This window comes from Poecilia mexicana, unplaced genomic scaffold (assembly GCF_051168715.1).
Source record: "Poecilia mexicana isolate PSO_F unplaced genomic scaffold, ASM5116871v1 scaffold_21, whole genome shotgun sequence".
NCBI lineage: Eukaryota > Metazoa > Chordata > Actinopteri > Cyprinodontiformes > Poeciliidae > Poecilia > Poecilia mexicana.
This window is the reverse complement of record NW_028263390.1, coordinates 18,820,114-18,836,688: the sequence shown is the minus strand read 5'-3', so window position 1 is coordinate 18,836,688 and position 16,575 is coordinate 18,820,114. Positions and strand designations below refer to the sequence as shown.

The 16,575-nt window shown below is 36.7% G+C and overlaps 1 protein-coding gene across 1 annotated transcript in view; it reads left to right on the top strand.

Annotated features, from left to right (window-relative positions):
• Positions 1–492: 492 nt before the first annotated feature.
• The window catches only part of ryr3 (ryanodine receptor 3), a 126,952-nt gene continuing 110,869 nt past the window's right edge, over positions 493–16,575 (top strand). The window contains exons 1-3 of the mRNA XM_088002273.1: positions 493–540; positions 679–800; positions 12,566–12,677. Coding sequence (XP_087858399.1) covers positions 493–540; positions 679–800; positions 12,566–12,677 — 282 coding nt within the window. The remainder of the gene's footprint in view (positions 541–678; positions 801–12,565; positions 12,678–16,575) is intronic.

Sequence of the window (16,575 nt, the reverse complement as noted above, 5' to 3'; positions counted from 1 at the left end):
ATTAGCAGGAATATTGACAAAGTTTAGCGCACATTTGTAATGGAATTACTGATATAAACCTTTTTAATTATGTTCTAATTGACTAGGATGCACCTGTTAACACGTTTCCCTGCAAACCCTCCATTCATAACTTCACCCGCTGCTGGTACTCAACAGGATGCGTCATGGTTTGATAAAAAAGCTGCAAACATTTAATCACAGTAACCATCATCAGCTCCGGCAGCAGCAGCATCACCCTCCCTCTGTAACTCGTCCCCTGCTTCCCCGGCTCGCACTGCTCTGCACTGCTGCTGGGTGCAGCGAGGAAGAGGAGGGGGTATAAGGTCCGTGGAGGAGTGAGGGGTTGTAAAAGGAGAGGAGGGGGGGCTCGCTCGGGCTGCCCTATATGGCTGTGGATGAGTTCTATGCTAATATCGGCTTGAAAGGCTCAGCTTGCGTTTCTGCCGGCAGTCAGCGGTGGCTTCCAGAGTCTGAGGAGGCTCCTTCACAGCCATGGCTGAGGGCGGAGAAGGGGAGGATGAGATCCAGTTCTTGAGAACTGTAAGTAAAATAATAAAAGAGAGAGAGAAATAATTAATATTTCATCGTTTCAAGCAGACTGAATTGTTTCCGAGTCCCATCAACACTACAAATCATCCAAAGTGTATTTCTGCGGAAGTTCTTGCATTGCATCGTCAGTGTCGCTGGTGCGTCTGCACAATTGATGAGTGTGGAAGTTGCCGCAGGTTGCACGCTGCGCCCCCGCGGCCACGGCGCACCTGTCGGCAGCGCTCAGGCTGTGGGGACGATCCAATCCGCAGGTGCAAGGGCGAAATAATTAATCTGATCGCGTTAAAATCCACGACCAGGTGGATCGAGTAATACGTCAGGTTTATCTCCGCTGCTTTGACTTTTTATGGACGCATCCACCTCCTCGGGGAGAAGAGTTTCAGACCTAAGTTGTCCTTACACGCAAACCGCCCTCCGCGGTGACTATTTTAGTTGTTTGGCGCAGATTGATTACAGCGTCCCTCTCTGTGCGGTATTGTAAATGATATGACAGCTTGTGTGTTGGTGTGGTGGGAACAGATATAGTGGTGCCCTGACAGAGCACATATTATTCTCTCTTGCTTCAGAAAACGTTATTATTTTGGTGCTGCATGAAGAGCGATATTGTCAGGAGTCACAGATAGTCTTGATATTTAGTTGGAAATCATGTGCATTTAGTCCAATTTTAATATCTCAGATCCAAAGTGTGCACTAATTTGCTTTTTGGTTTATTAAAATGATGCAGTACAAATGGTCACACTATCTAGATCTTTAAGTTGAGCTTCATTGAAGCTAATTCTATAAAACTGTATTAATTACAAGCATTTGAAACACCCAAAGTGACAAAAACGATTAATTGAACAACCATACAAATCTAGGAAGTTGTAGCTAATTTTTCCTAAACTGTTCAATCAATTTGAAAATAAAAGTGATTGATTTTTTTCATACCTAAAAATACATGAATTTTTAATCATTTGGAGACTTTGTTTTGCATACAAGTCATAAAAATGCCAAATTTTAAAGCATTTTTGGTCACATTGGGAAATAAAGCTCAGCTTAAATAAACGGTTGTTGCTACCAAAATGTTACCATGAAGAAAAATAATTTAATTAATTTTCTTTCTGCAGTAGCTAAGATACGCTAAGATGCTAATTACCTTATTCACATACTGATTGTTACTGTGAAAGGACCAATATTATGATTGGAAAGTATCTTAGTCATATCAGTTGTTGAGGCATTTCCTCAGAATTTGTGGTTTGTTTTTGCGACGCTGCTTGAACCTTCAGATCAGAAAATAAATTTCACTCTTTGTTCAACTCAGTTTTTCTGAGCTCTTTTGCAGTGGAACGCTTGAATGACGTTCCTTGTCATTCAAGCGGTTGATTTACCTTTGCTGAAGTCTACCAGTTGCTTGGAAATAGGATTTGAAGGCATTGATAGTTTTTGTTTTGAATGTTTTAGATTTATTTTTAAATATTCAGTGTAGTGGCGTCAAACATTGGACCTGCCTGGTGAACACTGACAGCTTCCCGGATTGAAACAACCAATCATCAAATTGGTGATTAGAAACAGTAACATTCAGATATTTTACTGGATTGTTTTTGTGTTGCCATGAATTGTTAAGATATTCAGATTTAAACCAATAACATGGTGTGATTTCTAGCTAAGCCAGGCTGCCATTACTTCTTTATATTCTGTTATATGAGCACTCCAACTCATATTTGCTCATATAAACATCTGAAAGAGGTGCTACTGTTACGAAATTTATATAAGTTCAACATATATTCTATGCTATGCAGATGCTTTGTCTGCGCTGATGAAGATTCACTCAGATCTACATGCTAAATGCTAGCAGTGGGTCTCTGTGGCGGGGCAGTTGACCCTCTTTCTTTATTTCTGATTCATTCAGTTCATAGTTATTCCCACACAGACTTTGAGAAGTGAACCAGATTTCAGAGATGATCTGAAGTTAAATCAGACCAAAAAATTCATGTTTTTGGTTATTTACATAAATAATGAGAGAGATATTTTTTTGTTTTGGTGAATGTTTTTAACTCTTTAAATTCAAAACTGGACATACATTTCCTTAGCATTTCATAGTATGACCATTTAACTGGATGACTTGCGTTACACCAAGTCATAGTTCTTAGAATAGTTTGTGGCAATTTTGGCCCATTCCTTCTTGAAACTGAATCCTAGATAACATCTTGAGATGTTGCTTCAGTATTTGCACATTAACATTATTTTTTGTGAAGTGCATAAATCCCCTTGGACTCTGTACTTCACAGTTCAGATGGTGCTCTCAGGTTTACAAGCTTCCCCCTTTTTCTTTCAAATCTAACAACCAAAATTAATGTTATATAAGCAAAAACTGTTTGAGGTGTTGCCATTTGTGCCTCCATTGGCTCCATACATTTGGGGTTGCATCCTGAACAACAACACATGCTTGATTTGTGTGACTTACGAATAGGAATGTGCGATATATACTATAGAGAGCTGTAGTCGAACTGCGGTAATGGCTGTTGCATTAAAAGTGTCATTATTTACCAAATGTTTACAACAACAGTCATAAACATTCATGAAGACTGATTCATGTTCATAACTGGTGTTATGTCATGTTTATGACAGTGTCACGTTAGCTTTGTGTACACCCCTTCAAATAAAGTGTTACCAAAAGTTTTTGACAATTTTTGAGAAAAATCTGCACTAAACTCCCAATTATGTATTAGTGCTAAAAGTGCGGGGATTTGTTGATTTCCATGATAATTCTCAAGAAACTGGAGGGACTGATTGATCCAATCTGGCAGTAAACAGATAAAAACTGCATTGATTTGACTGATAATATTTAAGCTCACTTAGTTTTTAGTCTAGAATCTAGAGGGCCACATAAAAAGCTGTGGTGGGCCGGATTTGGCCCACGCGCCTCGAGTTTGACACATGTGCTGTAAGCAGCCTGAAGGCCGGGCTGAGCTGTCGGAAGCAGATTGGGACCTTGTTCTTAACAGCTCCTACTATTTGTGATGCCAGTGATATGCTGACCCACGCCTCTCAGATTCTACTGTCACACTGGCATCCTGCTTATCTGATGACAACAGCGATTTGAGAGCGGCGGAGTCAGAGGGGGAGGGCGGTCTTTCCCTGAGCTTCTTAGAGCTGGGAGAAATGGGATTTTACAGGAAGTCCTGAAAGAAGAATGCTCTAGAAACCAACTAGTCACAGTTGTTTTGTTTACGGCTGTGGAGACAATTTCACTCGGTTTTACCAGGTAAAAACAAGGTTGGATTTGTAAATATTTAGTTGTTTTTTTCTGACAGTAAATTTCTAAAAAAAACTGATGCCAAGCCAAAGCTGCTAAATTCACCATCTGAGATGTTTATCAGAACTATCTGTATTTTATCATTCTTTTATCTTCGACAAGAATATAAAACCAAAAACGAGAATAGAGTCTGTGTCTGAACTGGTTAAGATGTTGATCCAGATCCAGACTGAAACCCAAACGTCTAAGTTGGGTCATGCCACAGCTTTTCTTTTGAGTAATACCGCCAACCACAAGAGGAACAAACAAACAGAACTTTCTTCGCCATCTAATCTAAACCCGTTTAGTCACAGGCTTGTTTCTTTTTGGAAGATTTAAAAGTTCAAACGTAACACAGTTTAATTCCTGACGCTTTTGGCATCAAGATAATTAAACTGACTGGAGAAAACAGTTGAGAAAAATATAAAAATACATTTCAACTAGTGAAATATTTATCATCTTTTTTGTATTCTGCAAAAGTCACACGCCAGAAAAACCTGACTCATGTTCTCCTACTCAGCCAAGTTGAGTTTATTTATTTTTTTTGTACCAATACATAAGACGACTGAAAGTCCTTTTTGCCGGCAGCAGGGCAGGTGAGTTGCACCTTTTCTCAAACGCAGGTGATTGACGCTCGTATGGCGGCGGCAGCAGCTTCTCTGCTGGGCTTATTTGGAGTTTATGTTGTTCTGGAAGCCTTGTGCATACCAAGCCGGAGACTCTGGGGGTTTAAATTTAGCCTTTTTTAAGACGATGCTTCCCAAGCACATACAGCTCTGCTGGCCTGGCACTAAACCACACCAAGGGGAGCTGCTTTAGCAATGACAGCACAAGACTCGAAACACTTAAACACCATTTTTATGGGGATGAAGTAGCATTTAAATGTAACCACTGAGTAATATACACAATTTTCTGGAGCTTAGTGTGTCTGGTAATAGACAGGTTTAAAAAGTTGACAGATGTTTGGGGGATTTTAAATTAAAAGTGATAGTTGTAGGCAGGTTTAAGTGCTCTTCAACTTATAAAATGCTCCTTACAATGAAATCCATCATAGAAAAATGATGGATTTCACCCTTTGACTTATCCACTTTAAACCCACTGCATTCCTTTAAAATCTTGAAATGTTGAGAAAAATAAAGAAGTAGAACTGACTTTGACTATTTCAGGATTGGTAGTGGGTTCAAGAGATTATTTATTTTATTCTTCATGATTTATGGGACAAGAAATAAACAAAATAAAAATGAGTTGGATTATAACTTGCTTAAATTATAGTGCAGTGTTTTTAATCATTATCTGCTTCAAAAATCATTTAATAATCCAGTTATTAATAATGGCATAATTTCCTAGAAATGCTTTGCATTCCAACAATGTGTCAACTATATTCCTGTGGCGTTTTTCTGAGTTATAAAGATTGAAAGATATTAAGAGTTGCAAAGAGGGACGTTCCTCTGTCATACAAAAAGCTTCTGATCACTTTTTAAAAGTAAAATATATTGTATAACGTGTGTCAAACTCAAGGCCCGTGGGCCAAATCTGGCACACCATAGCTCTTTAGTTGGTCCTCTAGATTCTAGACTAAACACTAAGTGTGATTAAATATCATGTTATCAATCAAATCAATGCAGTTTTTATCTGTTTACTGCCAAATTATATCAATCAGTCCCTCCAGTTTCTTGAGAATTATCGTGGAAATTCACGCAAAATCAACAAATTGAGCTTAAAAACTGGGAGTTTATTTCTGATTTTTCTCAAAAATTGTCAAAAACTTTCTTTCTTGTGCTAAACAGCTGCCTCAGCTTTAATTGATGTCAGATTATAGTCCATGATCTAAACAGCAAGGAATAAAAAGTCACATTTACCATAATAAATGAGCGCAAATATTTTCAGATTAGAACCACAAGCACTTTGATTTTTATTGCAAAAAAATCACAAAAAGAATCACAAAATTCTCGAGGAACTGGAAAGATGTTCAATACTATTCAGTTTTAAGGATTCATTGATATTTTAGCAGTCTGTGAGCAGGTTTTATCAATACACTCTGGCACAACCGGCCCTTTAAGTGCGTTCATGATCTGGATTTGGCCCAAAACGAAATGAGTCTGACACCCCTGCTGTATAATAAACTTTAGAAATTATTATTATTTTATAGAATATTGACAGATTATCTTATCTGGAAGTGTGGAAAGACACTCTTAGATATAAGAAAGACTCTTGAATGGACAGCAGACATTTTAGAAAGAAAAAAAGGAAACTTCCTGTGTGAGTCACTGCATCATTATTCCAGTATGCTGCATTTCCTCCGTGTCACTCGCTGATGTCCTTGCAAAGTTTGCCTCTCTTGTGGATGTGTCCTAAACCATCAGGTGAAGCTCTCCCAGCTGGACCCAAATGAAATGTGAAGGATTTCCTCTGTATTGATTTAGCAGGCCAGGCTGGCGGAGGACCAGTGTGTGCTCTCAGTCATCTGCAATGAAGGACAGGGAGGCGGCCGCCGGCGCCATCAGTCACAGAAACACATGATTTAACTCCAGCTGGGTTCAACGCAACGACTTTTACTTTAATTTGTAAATGAAATGTCAGGGGTGTAATGGAGGAGATCTCATTAATTGATCGTTTAAATTATGCATGACTGGATGGAGTTGCGTTAGCTTAGCATTTCCCCGCTGGAAAAGGGGTGACTTAAGTTTGCCTCATGGGATATTTGGATTTCGGTTACGTAACTCCCTACCTATAAAACATGAAGGAGCGGTGACGACATTTTTCTCTTTTCAGTTTCCATTTAAATACTGCAGGAAGAGCTAATTACTAATAGCATGACCTTTTATGACACACTTGGCGCTTCCACTATGATACACTGTTTTGAATTATTGTCTGTAAACTCTTTTTGTATTTTCACAGTTATTAAATATAAATGTAGCAGGTAACAAGAAAGTCAGTGGCTGGGCTTCCTTCAGTATTCAATAGAGAGTAAAAGAAATGCTGGTTTCTGTTGGTTGGTTTGCATTATTGATCAGTCTTTTCTATTTTCAAACTTTGAGTTGTTAGTAGTTTTTCATACATTTGCATGATCTCATGAAAATAATTTTACAGGATCCCGAGAGAGCTTACAGCTTTGCTGGAGCTGAATTGATTTTTATTTGTCTTTATTTTTTCTTCCTACTTTTGGATTGGCTCGAAGTGGGGCTGTGTGGAGTAGTGATAAACAGTCGGTATGCTACCTGCATGTTTAAAAACCAGAAGCCATGTAGTACTGCTGACATCCACTCATGAGTTAGCAGATTTGTGTTTCAGTTTAAATATTTTGTCACATGTTGAGTTTTTGGGCAATAGTCTCAATGCGCTGCTTCAAAATGGGCTAATTTGGTTAAGAAAGCTGTTTTAACCTCTACTCAACACATACAGCTACACTAATTTCATCTCTGGCTCCTGGTAATTATGTTTTCATGTAACTCAAATATCCAAAAATGCTAGGCTAATGTTATCATCTTTCCTCTTTGTTTTTATACGACTTATTGATAATTTGGGTCGGATGTGTTTCATTGCGGTTTTGTACAGAATGAACAAAAATAAAAACAAGTTATTTTCCTGTTTCGGACCTTTCAGAAATATTTACTGATTCCTGTTTCAGCTCTGTGCATCTATACTGGGATGCTAGCTGCTGGCTACAAACACATTGTAAGATTGACGACATAATACATCAGCCATGCACTTGAAAACAGCAGGGATTTTTGCAAAATGGCTGACCAGGTTAGCCTTGACTCCAATAGAAATCATTTAAAAACAACTTGAGGTAGACAAAACCTAAATTCGGATCAGTAAATTACTATTTCAGATGGAATTAAAGTTAGTTTCACTCACATGAGTATTTCCCTTTCATTCTCCAAACCATAAATTAACAGACTGTTTCTTTTTGTGAGTAAGATACTGACTGCTAGTAAATAATACATACAACAACAGACGAAATAGTACAAGGAGGATACTTTAAGTTGTGGTGACGTGTGGGAGAGAGTAACTCAGCTCAGTTTTTCAGATGCTCTGACTTAGCTGCTACAGAATATGCTGAGGTAGAAATGTAATGTCTCCCTTCATGAAACATTTCATCCTGCGTCTTTTCTTTATTTACTAAGTTACTACTAAAGCAGGGGTGTCAAACTCATTTTGGGCCAAATCCAGATCATGAATGATCTTAAAGGGCTGGTTGTACCAGGATATATTGATCAAACCTGATCACAAACTGTTAAAATATTAATGAATCCTTAAAATTAAATAATATTATTGAACGTCTATTCAGTTCCTCCAGGATTTTGTGATTTTTGGAATAAAAATCAAAGTGTTTGTGGTTCTAATTTGGAAATATTTTAGTTTATGATGGTAAATGTGACTTTTTATTACTTCTCTGTATAGATCACGGACTATAATCTGACATCAATTAAGGCTGATGCAGCTGTTTAGTACAAATAGGAAATTTTTTGACAATTTTTGAGAAATTTGTTGATTTTGTGTGAATTTCTCTAGAAACTGGAGGGACTGATTGATATAATTTGGTAGTAAATAGATAAAAACTGCATTAATTTGATTGATAACATAATATTTAAGATCACTTAGTTAGGTCTGTCACAGTAATCAATAAATCAACTAATTGCGTGATAAATTAAAACTATAATTTCCATTGGCATGATTCAACGTTTACCTCTTTTTCTCTCTATGTACCAAAAACTGGAGAATAAAAATCTTCTGTTTGGTGTTTTGGTCTCAACCAGCCCTTATCTTGAAGGACAATTTTGTTTACAAAGACTTTAAGATTAATTTTATTTGTTGTTTTGTTTATTTATTTTGGATATTTTAAATGTCTTCCAGTGTTAAATGTTCGTTAGAATTTAAAGTTTACTGAAGTTTGAGAATGTGCTCTTGCATTAATATTTTTTCATTACCGTTATATTATTTAAAAATGGTCTCAAAACAACAATATTATAGTTTATCACAATAACTACTGGAACAGTTTATTGACCAGCAAAATTTGTAATTGTGACAGTCACACTTAGTGTTTAGTCTAGAATCTAGAGGGCCACATAAAAAGCTGCAGCGGGCCGGATCTGGCCCACGGGCCTAGAGTTTGACACCTGCGTACTAAGTGATGCATTTTCTGAGGAGGTAATTGTGCAGCACATAAATGTGAAACACGAACAGCGCTAACGGCTAGCTGCTTGGCTTTACGTTGGTCGATGTCTTAACTTCTCCTGATCTTGGCTCTTTTTCGCCTCTCAGACATAAAACAACTCGTCGAGCCGCTTCGCGCAGCGTTTCTGCTGCCCTGTGGTGATGAACGGTGAAACAGAAACTCACTCAATTGTTTCTTTCTGTTTAGCTGGATGAGTTGCTCCTGCATGCGTGGAGGCTTTCATTATTTAAAGGCAATATGCATGCAAAGTAAGCCCAGAAAATCCAATTTGCTAGGCGGACGCCACACAGGAGGCAGCCTGGCAGCGAATATAATTTATGTTTTCTAACATGTAGCCTAATGTGTAATGCATTATTCATCTTGACCTATGCATTTATGCACTTGTACTTATACATACACCTACACAAATAATTTATGCTTATATGTTTGTGCATAAAGATGATGCTGGCGGCATATTAGATGCATCAATCCAAGGTATGATAGATAAGCAGAGCAGAGAAAAATGGCTCTGTTGGCAAACTGCATGAAAATGTGATGTATGTATGCATTGATGTAAAAAACTAAGTATCTATGATGAGAAATTTGTTTACAGTTGCTAATTTTCAACATATAATTTAACTCTAAAATTATAATGGGAAAATATTGGCTTTCAATCTACTGAGCAGGGATTTTGCAGCTGAAGCAAAAATATTGTGGGTGAAACATGGAGGAACATTTGAAAAGGCAGATTAAATAATGCTATCTGTTATCTAAAGATGTTTTAATTGTTTCTCAATCCTGGAGCAGAAAGTGTTTAGAAAAAAAAGATAAAGTGAGTTTTTTACTTTTTTAAAAGTAAAAAACTCACTTTATCTTTTTTGTTTGTGTTGCCAATAACATAATGCATATATAGAAAGTCTTATCTGTAAAGAACTCTTGTGCTCTGCTGATTCTTACTTATTCAGTTTCCTAGAGAGACTCCACAAAGCCCATTTTTGTGGGAAAAATTGTTTTGAAATCATTTATCTGCTTTGTAAACTCTGTAAAGACTTGTGGGGATTTATTTCTGTTTTTTTTTGTTTTGTTTTTTTTACTGTGATAACTTGTTGGATGATGAAGTTTGCTTTTCACTGCGATCAGGTTTGGGTTTTTGTGGATTGATGTAGACAATTTTGGTCAGAGCGGCTCGATACTTTGTCAATAGGTGCTCTAAACCTTGCAGTAAAAAAAAAATCAGATTTTGTTTCCTATTTGAAATAATTTTCAGATAATTGCATTTTCTGTTGTAGTTTTTTTATTTTTACTAACTTGATAGAGTTCCTTATAACACTTTCACTGCAGTGAACTCAGTTTTTGAGCCCTGATTTTCTTCACTTTCCTCCATTTATTGATGTTTTAAAGCAGCAGACTGAAGCACGCCACACGATGGCGGCTCTGCCGATTGGAACCAACATTATTCTGTTAGGAATGACAAGTTAACGTTTTCTCTGAGCATTTTACTGAGAGAATACTTTATTAGCCTCTGCAGGGAACTGTCAGGGAATACAGATGTATTGTAAGAAACAGGTGATGGGACAAGAGAAAAGGACATATCTTTAACCGTTTCTCATTTTCTGCAAATAAAAACTAAATTTTTTGCTTGTAATTTCAGAGGCATGTTGTCAGTAGTTCATACAATAAAAGAACAATGTTCATTTCACTCAGATATAAACCTATAAAAAGTAAAATCAGAGAAACTGAACTTTTTAAGTGGTCTCTTATTTTTTTTTCCAGAGCTGTATGTTTAGTCTTTTGTGACAATTTGACTTTTTAAATGCTACAAATGTCTTTGTATTCCTTTAACTTGTAGTCAGAAATGTTCAGTACAGGGTGACCTGCAGAAAACCTGCAAGAAGACAGTCTGAATGATTTATTTCCAGGGTCTGCAACCTGCAGCTGCAGAGCTGCAAGAGACTTTTTGAATAAAATAACAAGGAACCATTTAATATTTTTAGATAAAAATACAAAACAAATCCAGGTTGTAGCAGTTTTTTTAGTATTTTCTGGCTTAATTGGATTAAATTCACAAAACAGAATGAGAGTAAAAGTGCATGAAAGTATTTTAAAATATATTTTATTATATATAATATTTTTTCTAGTTGAACAATAAATTACAACAAATTTCCTACTGTAGGAATATATAAGCTGTTTTTAAAAAAAAAATCTTAACTTTTAGTTAGCTGAACTGAAAGCAAAAGTGGCTTTTGGGATTTTAAAACTTGCAGACACAGATTACAGGATATTCAAGTTTCAGAGTGGCCTAGTCAAATCCCTAATCCAATTGACACTCTGAAAGCTGATGTTCACAGATTCTCTCCGTTCAGTCTGACTGAGTTTGAACTCAAAACGTCAATTTAACAATAATGTAGCATTAATGTGTTATTTTTAAAGCTTAATTTGTTTAAATATTAATTTTTTACAACCTAAGTTGGTTTTTGTTTGGGTTTTTTATGCGTTTTTTGGTCCATTGTGAAAATGCATTTTGTCAAAATGAAACAAACACTGTAAAATCACAAAGCTGAGGTTGTGCTGAAAATAACACCAAAAAGGCAAGGTAAGTAGTTTTCAAGGTGAAAATATAAGAATAAATTAAAAATTAAACCCCAGACCATACAGGGTTAACAATAATATAACATTAATGTGTTATTTTTTAAGTTTAATTAGTATAAATACTCATTTTTTCCAACCTAAGTTGATTTCTCTCCTCAAGCAGAGAAAGTCCTTCCTGTAACTAAATTTGCGGCTCTGATGCAGAGTATCCTGCTCTTGTTTTCACACATCTACACAGTATCTGCTTCTCTCTAAATGTTGTTAGCAAAGCTTCACTAAAAACACCCAGCTCAGTCCGTATACTTAGCACCCCGCCTGACATTTATGAGAAACATGACTCCTGTCAAGCCAGACCAGTTTAAACAGATTACACTCGAAGATGGTGTGAACAAGGAGACAAATTTTCTGGAATTCCTCTAATTAATTTGGATTTCAAGTCGTCCTCTGTCCTTTTTTCCCCCCTTCAAAAAAACTCAACAAGCGTTGCTCTCTCAAGTATATCGAGAAGCAAGTGCGTCAAAATAGCAGCAACAGATTCAACTTTTCTCAAGTTCACATTGGTGGCAGCGGCGGGTGAATTGTAGGAGTTTATTTGGCACGCAGGAGCATCGGGAGAGATCTCGGGTTTCGTTTGGTGGATGCATCAGGTCTCACACACACACACACACACACACACCTGCTGCTGTCACACACACGCCGGTTATCTAGCACAAAGACTGAATGGGAAGAACAAACGGGATGAGAAATACTCATGGTTTCTTCTGGAGGGTCAACCCTCCCAAAAGCGCCAAGAGAAACCAAACGATTGCGAAAGAAAGCAGCATATTTTCCTGTTCTCGCCGTGTTATAACACTGATATTGGTGCAGACATGTTGGAGACGGGAGGGAGAGGCCAGGGTCAAGTTCCCCCCTCTGCACACATCCACCCAGCCCTCACTTACCTCCTCCTACCAGATCCCTATACATAGTAATGAAGCTGCTTCTTATCTGTCTAGCTGTCTAGCAGATGGTCACTGTGCTGTCGCAAAGATCGCTGTGCCTCAGCGTCTACAGATTCTCTGGCCTGGGACCAAGTCAGGAGTGCAGAGGCAGAAACTGTCTCAAAATGTCAGCCACACACCGCTTCATTAGAACCCGAACCTTTTTTTATTGGTGATAAGACCCGTGAAAAATCTGTCAAATATGATTCTATTTATTGGGCACTACGTCGGCCATTTCTGCTCCCTCGTCCTCCTTCGGTCTAGACAGGGTTCGGTCTAAACTCATAAACACAATTTAAAAAGTTTCTAGTTTTTTTGTCTTGTGGATGTTGCAAGATGCAACTTAGTTGAGTCTGAAGTTAGCATCCAAAGCCGGGAGTTTAAATCGAAGTAAAGCGTTTGGAGTCAGACTGAACACTTCTGCTTGAAGTTTATGTTATAAATGTTCGCACAACTTTGTCGATATTCTGTTGATGTTGTAAAAACATAATTTCACAATTGCTGTGTTTCCGTTAAATAAGAAATGCAATTGAAGTCACTACTGAGATATGTATAAAAATACTAGCAGTCATGCTAATGCTCATGCTAGCATAAAATCTTTTGATCAAAAACATGAGTTTTTCAAAATTATGTTTTCATTAAGCAAATTTATTTAGTAATTCAAATTTGTGCAATTTTATGGCGAATGGAAACACAGGTAGAGAAAATGAACATTTTAAAGTGTTTTCAGTGTTTCTTTATCCTGTAGATCAGGATGTCAAACTCATTGTCATTTTGGACCAAATCAAGATCATGAATGCTCTTAAAGGGGCGGTTGTGCCAGAATGTACTGATAAAACCTGATCACAAACTGTTAAAATATCAGTGAATCCTTGAAATTAAATATTATTGAACATCTTCTCAGCTCCTCTGTTTGTGGTTCTAATTTGAAAATATTTGTGCTTATTTATGGTGGTAAATGTGACTTTTTATTACTTGCTGTATAGATTATGGACTATAATCTGACATCAATTAAAGCTGAGGCAGCTGTTTAGTACAAGTCAGAAAGATTTTGACAATTTTTGAGAAAAATCTGCAATAATTTCCAACTTTTAGCTCAATTTGTTGATTTTGCGTGAATTTCCACAATAATTCTCAAGAAACTGGAGGGACTGATTGATATAATTTGGCAGTAAACAGATAAAAACTGCATTGATTTGATTGATAACATAACATTTAATCACATTTAGTGTTTAGTCTAGAATCTTCAGGGCCACATAAAAAGCTGCAGTGGGCCAGATTTGGCCCACGGACCTCGAGTTTGACACCTGTGGATTAGACGTTTTACTGAAGCCACAGAAATGCTGGCTATCAAGTATTGTTGAGGTTGAAAAGTAACCATTTTATAATTTATTTTAATATAGGTTGCGTTTGATGTTTCTGTTGGAGCTTTAAGGTTTAGTTGTAACATTTTCAACCAGTTGGTCTCAACCGCTGCTGTTTTACAGGAACATGCTGACAAATAGAGGTTGTGCATAACTTTGCTTTAATGAGGTGGAAAATGCCAAAAGTCCCAATAAACAATTCATACTTGCAATTTTCTCTGCTTCTGATATTGAAGTTTGAGCTGCTCAGCGACCTCTGACCTCAGGCGGTGTTCATTTTGTTTCTCTGGGTTGAAGACTGGACTGAACCCCAGGATTCACTGTCTCTCTGTTCGGCTCCAATATTTAGAAGCAAACAGCTTCTGTTGAGAAAATCAAATACTTCAGAAACTGTTTTCCTGCTGTTGGTGAGTTTATTTCAGGCTTCTGGATAAATCACTGTGGAGTTATACTGGTTTTAAAAAATGTTGCCATCTTGTTTGGAAAGCAAACAAGTAGAAGACATGAAAGAAGTTTTGTTGAAAATCAATTTACAAAAAAATGGATTGGGGATCTACAAAAATTTAAGCTAAATTGTCAAGAGGAGTAAAAATTATTTATGGTTTTTATATTCAAAACATTTGTCAGTCATTACTTTCTAGAACAGGTGTCAAACTCGGGGCCCGTGGGCCAAATCTGGCCTGCCATAGATTTTATGTGGTCCTCTAGATTCTAGACTAAACACTAAGTGTGATTAAATATCATGTAATCAATCGAATTAATGCCGTTTTTATCTGTTTACTGCCAAATTATATCAATCAGTCCCTCCAGTTTCTTGAGAAATATCATGGAAATTCATGCAAAATCAACAAATTGAGCTACAAACTGGGAGTTTATTTCTGATTTTTCTCAAAAATTGTCAAAACCTTTTTTACTTGTATTAAACAGCTGCCTCAGCTTTAATTGATGTCAGATTATAGTCCATGATCTAAACAACGAGGATTAAAAAGTCACATTTACCACCATAAATAAACACAAATATTTCCATATTAGAACCACAAACACTTTGATTTTTAATGACAGAAATCACATAAAGAATCAGAAAATCCTCGAGGGACTAAAAGATGTTCAGCAATAATATTTAATTTTAAGGTTTCATTGATATTTTAACAGTTTGTGACCAGGTTTTATCAATACGTTTTGGCACAACCGGCCCTTTAAAAGCATTCATGATCTGGATTTGGCCCAAAACGAAAATGAGTTTGACTCGCCTGATCTAGAACTTCAAAGTTTTATCACTTCAAGTTTTGCATGTTGCTAAATTTTAAATTTCCTTAATTCTTTGTAAAATAGTTTCAGATTTGATGAAAATCCAATTGAGAATCAGTGATTCTCAATTGGATTTACATCTAGACTTTGATTAGGCCATTATATTGCACAAATATGCTTTGAGCTAAAACTGTTGCGCTGAACTCCAGTGGAAAGGTTTAAATTTTGTAGATACATTAAAATCATGTTCTTATATCAGGGACTAATTTGTTTTGGACCCAAACTACAGTTCAGGACTGACACAGATTTGTTTATCAAACCTTTTTGTTTTTAATCAGGGTGAAACTCACATAATTTTCCTAAGTACAACACAAAGTACTCGTCTATCCAGAGATTTTCTCTAAACGTTGCTGCACCCGAATCAACTTTTATTTTATTTCTTGAACTTGGCTAACCATAGCAGCCATTTTGAGAGAAAGTGACCCAAATCCTGTAATTATAACTGTGTAAAAATTCATCTTTTAACACAGCAAATGTACAAAATTATTTTTACACTTTATAAGTAACATCCCTTTCCTACAAAAACAAACAAAATAAAATCAGTCTACTTTATTTGCTTCATTTTATTTAATTTTTAATTTTTTTTTCAGTGTTTTTAACTCAACAGACAGTTTGTACACCCCTGATGTAAGTCTTACTTCTGATCTGCATAGGATGTTTCAATCGTTACATATGTTCAAATTTAGTAAATTTAAATTGAAAATTTTGAAAAACAAACAGCAAATATTACAAAACAAGTGAGAAAAAAAACTGCACTAGTTGGAAGGTTTTCAGATGAATTACGTGACATTTTATTCTGAAATCTAGGAAACTATTTATAAGCCAAACGGCCCGTCTCATGTCTTTATATGTAAAAACCTGCAGCTGGTTCACATGCAGGCATGAAGACAATTTGTTGAGTAACGGTGCCAGAGCCTGCTGGGTCATAAGGCCTCCAGAATGTCAAACAGCCAAATAGAAAGAGATTTATTTACTCGATTTTAATGAAGTGTGAAGCCTTTGGTCACTCAGCTGACTGGGTTAAGTTTCTGCATCCTGAAACAACAAACCGGTTCTGCACACTTGTTCACTTCCCTCTTGTTTAAATTTTCTAAATCAGACCAAAAATATTTATAACTTTGCATTCACTTCTAATTCAGCCGCTGTTTTAAACATTTTCAGGAGCATTTATCGCCGTTTCTGCCATGGCAACCCTTAACTGAGATTAGTGTGGGATGTAAGTTGGCTTTAGACACACTCACACACACACACACGCACACGCACACACACACACACACACACACGCACACACACACACACACACACACACACACAAAATCAATAAGTACGTGTGCTGGTTGCTTAGTAGAGCCT